Consider the following 12,107-nt stretch of genomic DNA (forward strand, 5'->3'; position numbering starts at 1 on the left):
GGTGTACTGTCTAATGAATGAAGGGTATAGTAAAGTATTTTTTCTTTATTTTCTCGAAGAAACACTCTTAATACAGGTAAGTTGTTTATTCACATCTCAATATAGGGCTGGGCAATATGAAAAATATCACAATTATATATTTTGAAACCCTAAAAGCACTATGACCCGACTCGTATCACAATATTTTTGACCAAATACGATATTGATACAGAATATTAACACAATGAGATTTTTGATAAATCATCATGAATAATGTAATGCAGCCTTTAACGCAACTTTATGCAGCTTTCTACCTTAAAATAACAGCTTCAAAATCATTGTGATGGTTCATTGTCTTGTTGCAGGATGAATGGTGTCTCTGTCTCAGCCACTCTGCCCCCCCATCACTTGTTTCTGCACTTTGTAACGTCAGTGAGGATATGATCACAGCGTTACACACGTTTACTTCAAGATACAAGTTCTCAACACATAACAATGCTGTGATGTAATGATTTGTTTGTAGTTGGCCCCTACATTATGTCTGACAGACTGTTACAGATCTGGGATTTGTATTTACAACAGTGGTGTTCAAACAAATTTCCAATTTCTACATTATGTAGCTTTAAAACCAGAAAAGCAACACTAGTGCCATATCACAATATCAATATATTGCCCAGCCCTATCTCAAAGGCTTCTAATTTCATATAAAATTACTAAGGTGTTTAAGGGACATGTAACTAAATGGCTTCCAAAATTAGCTTTCACTTGTTGCACTCTGCTTTTCAACAGGTAATCTGAACCTACAGGTGTGGATTTAACCATTTGTCTAAAATTTCCTGTAAGAAAAATCAACACTTGAAATTTACAGTTTGAACCTTTATTCAAGTATATCACAGCAGTTTATTTGAGAAATACAGTAAATGTTTCATTTCAAATATAACTTACACTAACGTAACAATTGCGAACAGGTGTGTTAAAATACACAAACGAACAGAACTGACAAAGCTATGGAAAAAGTCTCGACTAAAGCAACTGTGAAAAATAGGGAAGAACAAAGTAATTCAGGATAGAACAAACCCTTTCCTTCTGCATACTGGACTACGTAGTCTCAACTACCAGACAAAAATTGGTTGTTAGTCCAAACTGGCTACAATTTATAATAAGAAAGGAATATCACAATGTATGACATTTAACTACCCACATTTTATTTCCATATGTGTTTTTAAAATTCATAAAAAATAACTCTTTTGGCAGAAAGTGGAGACAAAGTGAAAAAAACATTAAAAGAAGGTTAGTCTGGTCCTGTTTTCTCTTCCTGGGATCTGTTAGACGGTCACTACGTTTTTATTTAAATATCACTTCAGTCCTAATGTTAGTCTCTTCCAGTATGCCATAGTCTGTAACCACTTTAACGAAGAAAACACCAGAACACTAAAATAAATAGAAAAGGTTGAAAGGGCATGTTGTCGCGTGTTGAACCTGAGTGACCTGTAAACCCTTTATTCCCCCGTACACGCCAAATAAAACCTGCTACACAAACGCTACGCAAATTCAGCAAAAACTGTTAAAACGGACACGTGACGCTTCCCGATTCGTTAAATTTCAAACGTACAAAAAGACAATTTACTGAATATTAGGTGTAAAACATGTTTTAATAATAAATAATCAGAATCATGAGATGAAAATCTGCAAAAAACAAACTGAAATTTAACAAAAACAAAGGCGAGTGTGTCAAGAGGCAGAAAATGCTCTCTATAGCTTCTAACAAAGTATGGGGTTGATAATATGAAAGAGGAGCGGAACTAGGATTATCTCCTCAGTGTCAAGGTACAGTAGAAATTAACCTGAAACTAAAGCATAAAATATACAGTCCATGAAATATCCTTAAAATTTATGCAATCATCATCTGGCTCAAATGCAAACATACTTAACAATCAGAGATATAAACAACTCTTGGATTACTGCAGCAGCCGTGGTAGCACTGATCTGGTACCTTCGATGGTACTGTAGATGTTGCAACAGTATTTCTCGGGGGAGGGAAATACTGTGTTTGTACCCAGTAAACAGTTTTCGCATTAAAATAAATTAAGCTGAGGTAGCATTGGTTTTATTCTCTCTGCAGTAGTCCAAGTGCTAACCTGTCGTTGCCAGTTTGCATATGGTCTTTTGCTTTTTGTCACCTAGAATTTGAGAAAAAGGCAGAGGTGAGCTGGGGTCAGAGTTGCACCAAGAGGTTTGAGGATTGGACAAGAGTGCTTTGAGAGAAAGAAGGGGCCTTCACCAGTCTACACGGCATTGTGAAAATGCCATGAAAACCTTTTATAAAGCTTCAGTAAATACCTCCATTTACTGCAGTCAGAAAAGATATACAAAGTTGGCCACAGATTAGAGTCCAGCTTCTCTCACCTGGTGTTGAGAAAAACATAATAAAATAAACCCATAAAGTCGATACACGCATTTAACAAGAGAAAAAAAAAAAAATCATGTAATGCTTTATACACCTTAGTGACGGGCACTGCCTAGAATGGCCTTGTTCATTATGGATTTACAACCCATGCAAAAGCAATCTCAACTCAAGCAAAGCATTGTATAAAAAAAGAGCCGTAAAAAATAATTATCAAATACACAACATAATACATAAGTTGTTATGACCATCTAATAGAACATTTTCATAGTCGAAACAGAATTCGTGTGAACAGGCACCGTTAAGTCAGCACCTTCTGAGGGAGTGGGATAACACTTGGCACGGTAAATCATTTGACTCGCAATCATTATGTTTTTGCATATGAAAAACTGAAGAAAAAGCTGGTGTTGTCAACCTCTTCGCACACCTGCTGCTGTCTGCTCAGGTGGAGAGTGACCTCCCTAACAGGTCTGGGTTTAACAGGGCATGAATACATTTAAATATCGTAAAAACAATTCAAGTGCTTGAGACGTATCTGGCCAGACACCGACACAGCCAGAGAAGTATTATCTAAAATTCCTTTCTGATTCCTCAAATTTTGGCCAAGATTGTAGATGTGTAACCAAGATATGATTTAAACAACCTAACATTGAGATATTTTTTGCTTCGAGGTCACTGCGACCTCAGTGGTTAAGACCCACCCCAACTTGGAGCTTGTTCATTTGTAACGAGAAAGTAAATAAAAAAAATCCCTCTCAATATATCAGTTTCATATGAGGTTTTTTAATAAGGCACACACTAGGCAGTGCAAACTCTAGACGCATTCCAATTTGTACTGCTTCCAGTTCCCCAGCCGGGGTGTCGGTAGGAAAATCAACTGGCGGGCACAGCTTGAGCGGGGAGGGAAAACATTCAGACTGTGAACGTAGTGAGGAAGGGAGGGAGGGGGCTCAGCTACCACAAACTACTCAGGACATGACAATCTGCTAAGACTGTGAATGCCAGAGGCGAATGTTTGGAGCGAGGTGACAAACAGGCGACACTACGCTAACACCGAGGAGGCTAACAGCTTTCCCCCATACCTGATGACCGCTGTATTGAAGAGGACATAATCGCTTCTAGTCCTGCTGTGCTAACCTCAACCAGTTTGTGTTCCCACCAGAACTTTTTTTGTAAACCTATGATCTTGGTGAGTATCCTTAGCTGTGGCTCAGATATTGGACTAATCAAGTAGCTTAAATGGCAGGAAAAAAAGAGCCGTGTAATAGCATGGTGACAACAGGCCAATGACGAAGCGTTCCGCTCGAGGGCAAGATGGGCTCAGCAATGTAGCTCAGTGATTCAGAACATTATCTGTCCTCATCTCCTCGCGGCACTCTGCTTTCACACTTCTGCTGGTGAGGATCTGAGTGAGTGTGTGTGCATTTCTGCTGTTTGTTTTGTAGAAATGCATGGCGTCAGGGTGTGTGTGTGTGCGTGTGTGTGTATGTATGTATGTGTGTGTATGCGTGGCCTGCTCCACAGAGAAGCGGCCAGGTTGCGATATGACATCACCCGATCTGTTGGTTTTGCTAGTCATCCAAGTTAAGAAGTAATCCCAAGAGCAGCATGGATAAAAGTAAGGATAGCACCCGAGTAGCACCAGAGTTGCCCGTCACCGTCGGTGTGTGTGCGCGTGTGTGACTGACACACCTCCAGGGGTTTGGTTGTGTAGAATGGGTCTGGATCTGGCCAGGTTCCTGAGACGATAGCACCATTGAATGTCTCTGTCCTTGTCACGTTACCTCCCGGCGAGAGGAGGGGCACCGGATTTCCTTACTGTGTGTGTTTTGTTTTTTTTTTGTGTTGAGGGCCGGACTCAGAAGCTCCTTCACTTTCTCTCTCACTCAGTTTGTGTGTCTCTTTGTGGTCCCAGGGTGTTCAGGATCTACCTGATACAGTAGGTATTCTCTCCATCTCACAGGAATGTATCAAAATGCTGGATTCTCTCCTCCATCTCCTGCATCACAAAGAGAGAGAGACACACACACACACACACACACACAAGGACACGGCTTAGTCTCAACCAACACAGCAAAACTTGAATGTGTGTATAAAGCATCTGTGCTCCACGGTTTCAATATTACTTGGAAATTTCCCACAGCAAACAACAGCTTTCAGCATGATAAACGATGTAAAATGAAGCAAAGCTGTGCTGGAATAAGACAGGCGATTTTTCTCAGCGTGAAAACAGCAGAGTTTGACACTGACTAAATCTGAACCAAGCCGGAGGAAGAGAGATGGATGTTAGCCCGCAATAGACCATGATTAATGCCTTGAAGATGTTACACTCGGTGTGTTCTCTCATCTGAATGGCTGAGTCAGTGCGACAGGCGCCGCGACAAGATACCAATTTCAACATCTACACCAAAAAGTTTAAAACTCTCAACTTTACAGTAAATAGAAAAATTCACACTTCTTAGATGTTAACTTTTCCAGGGAGGGACGGTCATCTTTCACTGAAAACATTTGCATCTCACATCAACATGGGAAAATTGTAATTATGCTAATTGCTAAGAGCGTAATTATCAACTATTAGCAGATACTAGTGCACAAATAGTAAGTGCTGCACTTTCTTTAATGTGAATCCTGGAAAATATTTGTGCTATCTAAATTCTGTCTTGAGCGGCAACAATTATTTCATTAGATGTTGAAAAGAAAAGTAATTGCTAACTATTTTGATAATAATGTAATCTTTTCACTCATTTTTCAAGCAAACATGTCAAACGTTGGCTGGTTCCAGCTTCTGAAATGTAAGGATTTACTGCTTTTCTTCGTTATTCATGATAGTAAATGAAAAGTTTTTGGGTTTTGGAATGTTGATTGAACAAAAGAAGCAATTTGAAGGTGCCACTTTGGGCTCTGGGAAATTGTGATCAGCATTTTTCACATTTTTAAAAAACATTTTATAGACTAAATGATTAACCTTGAAGCAGATTAACAAATAATAACTATTAGTTTCAGCCCTAATTCTTTCTATAGTCGAGACAAAAATGTGCATTCTTTTAAAAGGGGGCCCAGACACAAAAGTAAAAAATTATGAACTATACAGGTTCCAGCTTTCAAATACGAATATTCTTTAGATTTCTTAGCATTGACTAGAAAAAAACATATTGAATATCCCTCGTTTGACCAAACAAGAGACTAAAAGCTAAAGCCTTAAAGATTTTTAACGTGTACTTGAGTCCAAACAAGTCATATTCTGTATTTCTTGTTTCTGTATTTTTCATTTCTTCCTTTGAAAAAATCTTCTTGGAAATGCTCCTGAATGCTTGAATTGATAGAAAAGTCGACCTGAATGCCATCTAGATGCACTCTTTTGTTGGCTGTAAAATGGCATTGAATTCACAAGTCATTTCTGACAGTGTCATACATAATCCTTTCATGAAGACAAAAGAACTGCTCAACTGGTGCTGAGTCTTCTAAAGCAAAGAGTTTGCAGTGTGGCCAGCTGTTCATCTGACAGTCCAGATATAATAAACTATACCCATCATGTCTTGCAATTTATTCTGAATCGATTTTAAAAAGGTCACAGGACTGATGCCATTCTACATGGGATTTTAACTCCCTTTCCAACTCCATTTATAACATCAATTAAGCACTTTATCATGCCCACAGCTATCAACACCAGGTCACACAAGCTGTAAAATCCAAAGAAGGTATGAAAAGTAAAGTTAAAATGCGGCTGAATAAAAAGTCACCCATTTAGAAAATTCCCTGAAAGCTTCAGCTCATCAGGCGCAGCCGATGCTTAGACACATCAATGCTTTTAACACCCGTCTGTTTGTGTGTCTCACTGTACGCCCACACACCAATGCGCAAATAAGCTCTGTGCCACACTGACGCTTTGCACCTCTGTGATCTCGAGTCTATCTGCCTGAAGGCCTATCACCTTGTCATCCCTAAAACACAGCAGGCAATATATAACGAGCCTCCGCAGCATCTAACCTCTGTCTCACTAATATAAAGATAGGCCCCTTAGTTATTGTCTTTCTTTCTAGCATGAATGGAAGTTGCCCAGCATAGTGGGAAGGTTTAGTGTCTATATGCTCAATTGGTACAACAAGGCAGAATTCAGAGTTAATTTCCCAAAGGGGCCATCAATACTATGCATTTAAAGAGAAATCCAGCATTGTGTGCTCGACACTGTTAAGATGTCATCAATTTGTGATGTTTGGCCCATCTGTGACAAAGATGTTATAAATTACTTTGGTGTACCCGCCTTCTTTGAACCTGTCATATCTACTTCCACCTCAGTTACTGATTTTCGCTATTTCCCAGATCAAATTTGCTACAACCCCCCAGAGAAAAGGCCTCTCTGCGGTGTGTACGTGCAGGTTAGGAGAGCAAAAACAACAGCGTCCTAACAATTTATTTTTTTTCCCACAAAAGAAAAAGTGAGATTTGAGAGAGAACAATTTTGTGTGCTGTGTCTGGATAAAGGTGTTGTTTCACAAGCTACTGACAACGGATTCACACTGATGAAAGCTTGGGCTGCACTGCATTCTCTTCTTCAAAGGCTACTGTCAGTGGGGAAATGGATTTCTCGCCTGTTTTATTACGGTTTTGTCTTTAGATGACTGTTCAACATTGGTGCAGTTCATCTACATTTTACCACCTTCCTGCATGAAGAAGAACAAGACACCATCAAATGACTAAACAGAAATCCAACGTGTTTTAGGAACAATTCAAACCGCCCCTGATGTTGTTTTCGATTAACAAGTATGGGTATATTAAATGACCTGCAGGCCTTAATATTCAGCAGTAGACTTGCAAATACGCAGAGAAATAAATCAACTTTTACGATGATCAGCTAACTCGAGAAGAGGCATGTGTAGCTACGGCACCGTACAGATTCAGATTAAAGGTCAAAGGCTCTTACAAAGCTTTAAATTGCTGTCTGAGACACTAGCAAAATGAAACATTAGGCCTTAGGGCAATATGAATGCCAATTTGTAGATCGGAACATAGTTGGCATGTTATTGTGTACAGAGCAGAGAAGGTCCCTCTGGCTTTAACTTGAGGCAGGGTGCAGTCTACTCCATCTGCTTAAAGGTCAGGTCTTCTGGAAGGTTGAGACAAGCTGTACCCCAGAGGAGGACGGGGGAGAGTAAAGGAGACAAATGCATGGACACGCTCCATTTCACTTGTCTCTACAACGTACACACACAACGCCATGCGCTGCAACAGAGTGCAACATTAAGTGGAAATAGCTTCAGCCGCCATACTGCATATATGTGTGTGCATGTTTTGCATTCTCCATGGAGGAACAAGGAGATGACCCGCTGTGGAGTCGAGATGTGTGTTGGAAAACACAGGCAAACAAAACACGTGCCAAACGAGCTGACATTTCTGCTCTGGAAACACCAATTTAGGCTGGCAGTATGAAATGAACCCAGACACGCACCCCCCAACCCTCCTCACTCCACCAGCCGGCCTGTCGACAGGCGGCACCACCTGGCTGACTTCTCTCTCTCTCTCTCTCTCTCTCTGACATCCTGACAGCCAGTTCTGGCTACCAGCACCAGGACACTGCCATTCCTGGCCCGCTGTCTGCACTGACATCCGACAGCAGCAGCAGATGACCAGATGGGATACTGGGAAAGTATACAGCAGCTTTTTCTGTATGGAACATTGGCGAGAGAGAGTAAAAATAAAACTAGAAAAAACTGCAAATTACCTTGTATTAAAGGTCTTTTTGTTAACCCTTACTCATTATATGCAGGAAGTGTATTTCCCACAGAGACAAAACACTACACATACTCTGCCTGCAACGATAAACACTCTCTAAGTTTGCTTTAAACTATTTTCCAGTTGTACTTAATGGAAGTGGGGCTTGCAAATGTACACCAACTCTTCGTGTTATACAGACTTTATGATATCTTATGCTGCCAATCATTTTAAATTGTATTCCTTAAAGGATAATTGCACCAATTTTTACACATTAAAGTGTGTTCATAGGTCTTGGAGAGTACTACCACATATGAGAAAAAAAAGTTGCATTGTGGGTTGCATTGTGGGTATGTAGGCTCCAGATTTTGGAATGGAAGAAAATGGAAGTGTGGTACAAAAAAGTCAATATCTCTGGTTCTGTGCATCGATTTTGATCATTTGTCTTAAACTGTTCATAACGAGTCCAACAGTGTTAGATGAGTGCAATGCTAAATGAGTGGACTGCTTTTCAAAACCTGGCGCCTACATAACCCACAATTCAACTTGGCCACTGAGCGACATCACTGGAGGCAAGTTGTCAGATTACACAAAGTTTTCACTAAAGCCACAATAGGCTTTATTATTATTTATTATTATTACTATTTTTTTCTACGTATGCAGTAGCACTCCTCAAGACTTGTAATTATACTTTAAGGTGAAGATCCATGGTCAGTATCTATCCTCCATGAAACACATGACATGCTTCTTCTCAGACATCATTTGCCCCCGTCCACTTCTCCATCATGCCTGGAATGTTATTAGTTCAATAAAAGCTACCAGTTGTTTGGACCCTCACTGTCAGAGTGGCCACATGTGACTCTACATCATGAAATGAGTTACGCTGCTTTCATGATGTCAAACCTGCAGCACAAAAAAAAAAGATGAAGCCAGAAAATACAGATTTATCTTCAAATATCTTTCAGTTTGCCATCTTCTCTCAATGAAATCCGTGAAGGACATATCATATCACTTCTTCTTTTGCACAAAAGTCGCACCTTGCTGCAGTGGTGTCTTATATTCACTTACAACTGAATTGGTCTTGTTCACATATTCTCTCAATCCTTCTTGCTGGTTGGCTAGTAATAAGGTTCTGTTAAGAATCGTATAGTCATATTGTATTGTCCCATTATGACGGGTCATAAAGGAACATAATGTACAATATTGGGACATTAGACACAATATCATGGACATGATCATTCCAAATTAACCAATGCTACATAACTGTGTATAATTTTTATGATCTTCACTGGTAACCTGTTTATATTTTTGATATTCTGTATATTTTATATGTTTTCCTATTTTGAACTGCAACTTCTGCACAACAATTTCCCTCAGGACAAATAAACTTCTATCTCACAGCGATTACGTTACATTAATAAAATTTTCACACATTACCTTGTGCGAAAACATTACTGCCCGAGTCACGTCAGCATTGTTGCATTGTACTATATGATGTTGTGGTATTATATTGTTTTAACATAACTCTAATGACAACAGGACAGCATACTGTATAGAGACAGTAGCTCAGAATGTGTGCTTCTCACCTCCAGTAGCTGAGTCTTATCATACTCTCTGCGGTGCTGGTAGATACACTGGCTGAGAAGGGAATACAGCCTCTCCAGCTGCTCCACGCTGTAACCCTCACTCTTCGTCACCACCGTATCTAGTAGAGCCTGAGGGACAATCAGAAAAATTCATTATAAATTAAGCATTAAAGACGTATTTATTCTTCTTATAAATACTTCTTAAAAGACATACTAACTTTATCACCAATATCCATAATGATGTGCATGGAGAAACAATAATGAAACAGGCATCATTGGCGGAATAACTGGCCACACAAGCTCAGCGCTTGGCGCACGGCGATGAAGCATTAGGAGGTCAGCTGTATTCAAAAGCAATTAAGATCAGAGTGACAGCTAATTAAGGCTAATCATAATTAGAACCAAGTTTACATTTCACTGCTACTTTAATTAAAACATTCTGGACAGTCAAAGGCCCTTTTAATTGACCTGTTCCTCACATTTTACCCAAGCTAAAGTCTGTGTGTATATATGTGTGTCTATTTAAACACAGGGGCTCATCAGAATGCATGGACTGAGACAGCAAAGGCAAAATAATTAAAGTTACCATCAGTGCAACAAGGCAAACAGAGAAACCTCAACAGAAACTAAACAGTGTGTGTGTGAGAGAGAAAGAGAGAGAGAGAGAGAGAGAGAGACAGTGACCATGCGTTAAACACATAAAACCAAGGCAATGTCAAGATTAATAAGACGTGTGTGTTTGTCAAAGCTTCTCATCAGCCAACGTCTGAAAGATAATTACAGTGAGCAAAAGAAAAATTACAGAGGTAAAAAGGTTAGCATTGTATTAATCGCTGCACTCCATCTGAATGTGATTTCTGTGTAAATGACAGAACAGTTGTCTTGATTAAAGTAACAGACGACAGCTTCATGTCAACAAAAAACTTCAGTAGAAGCTTAATCCCAAGACGGACTTAACTCATGACCAGAAATTTAACCTTGAGAGCAACACTTCACTTTGCCAGGAAGTTTTTTTACTTCTCAGTACAAAAACACCTCTAATAGAGTTCAAGAAAAGTGAATTTCAAACCTGAGCTGCCCTTGGGATGCACCATGACTGTTAGCGTTTCAGCTGAAGTATTACTTGCCAGCAAAACATTATGGATACAGCATCACCTGTGTCATTAGGTGTTTTAATGTATTAGATTTTTTACTTGGTTGCCAAAATGTCCTTAAGCAGCACAGAGAATGGGAAGTCTCCCAGGACAATCATTAGGCCAAATTTTAGCTACAGCTGCATAACTTTTCTTTCATCGACTTGATACAATATTGACAGTATAGTAATGGGTGACAGGGGACATTATTAGGCCTTGTCAGAGGTCTGCATTCTGAACATGTCCTTCTTATTTTAGATTTTTGTAGCTACATCACAGACACAGAAGTGCTTCATGCACAGACCGGAACAGGAAGGCTCTGCAGCAGCCTGAAGATCACTTCTACCATCTACCAAACATCAGTGATACGGTGAGGATACTGAAAGACAACAACCACCCAAGCCACAGTCTGTTCACCCTGCTGCCATCTGGTAGAAGATACAGGAGTATCCGCTGCCATAGCACCAGACTAAAGAGCTGCTTTTTCCTCAAGCTGTGAGACTCATCATTTCATTCACTACACTCCATCCCAGAAAATAGTTTAATTATTATGACATATACGGACTATAGCAAGCATTTCCTTATACAGCCCTGTGTTGTAAAATGATAAACAAACCTTTTAAAAATTCCTCTGCCACATACTGAGCACAACAATAGTAAGAGGGAGAAATGACAGGTTAGACACTTGGTAGCTTTTTCCACTCCTGAGACAATAAACATGTTTTTCTGCATTGCTTTTTAGACATTTATGAAGCCATTATCTAGCCTACATGAATGTTTTAAGGTTTGCATTGTGAGTCGTAGATTACCTTAAGTTTACGAGCATATGCATATAATAATAAGGAAGAAAAAAAATCTCAAATCTCACGTGTTCCATCACTGAAATATTTTTCATACGTTCCCCAGCTCGACTTCCAATAGCTGCTCGTCATACTAAACTCAACAGCCTGGAAGATAATACCTTTCAAATATTCACACTTCCATAACTTCATCTGGCAGGGTATGGATGATTCACCAGCAATATGCCTTTAACATAAAAACCTCCACCTGTCAAATCTAATAACTATAGGTCCCCTGACAAATAAGGAATGCCTGCAGAAGCTAAGAGCACCAAGAATTTCTCCAATATTCAGAATTCATGCCAAGTGATAATGATCATCACAGCTGCCTTCAAAAAGTGCTGTCAGCTGCTTTACATTGAGCATGTTTTATTGGATTCTTTTTGTGCTTTTTTCTACAGTAACCCTGGTCTTACATTAAAACCAGCCCTGAGAAATCATAAAAGAGGCCCAAATG

General features: G+C 39.6%; 1 protein-coding gene across 1 annotated transcript in view; it reads right to left on the bottom strand.

Moving 5' to 3' along the window:
• Window positions 1-840: 840 nt before the first annotated feature.
• The window catches only part of atad2b (ATPase family AAA domain containing 2B), a 67,817-nt gene continuing 56,550 nt past the window's right edge, over window positions 841-12,107 (bottom strand). Inside the window, exons 27-28 of the mRNA XM_073492795.1 lie at window positions 9,679-9,807; window positions 841-4,382 (exon numbers count right to left, since the gene is read on the bottom strand). Of these exons, the coding sequence (XP_073348896.1) occupies window positions 4,341-4,382; window positions 9,679-9,807 (171 nt within the window). The 3' untranslated portion in view covers window positions 841-4,340. The remainder of the gene's footprint in view (window positions 4,383-9,678; window positions 9,808-12,107) is intronic.

Source organism: Pagrus major, chromosome 22, assembly GCF_040436345.1.
Source record: "Pagrus major chromosome 22, Pma_NU_1.0".
Lineage (NCBI taxonomy): Eukaryota > Metazoa > Chordata > Actinopteri > Spariformes > Sparidae > Pagrus > Pagrus major.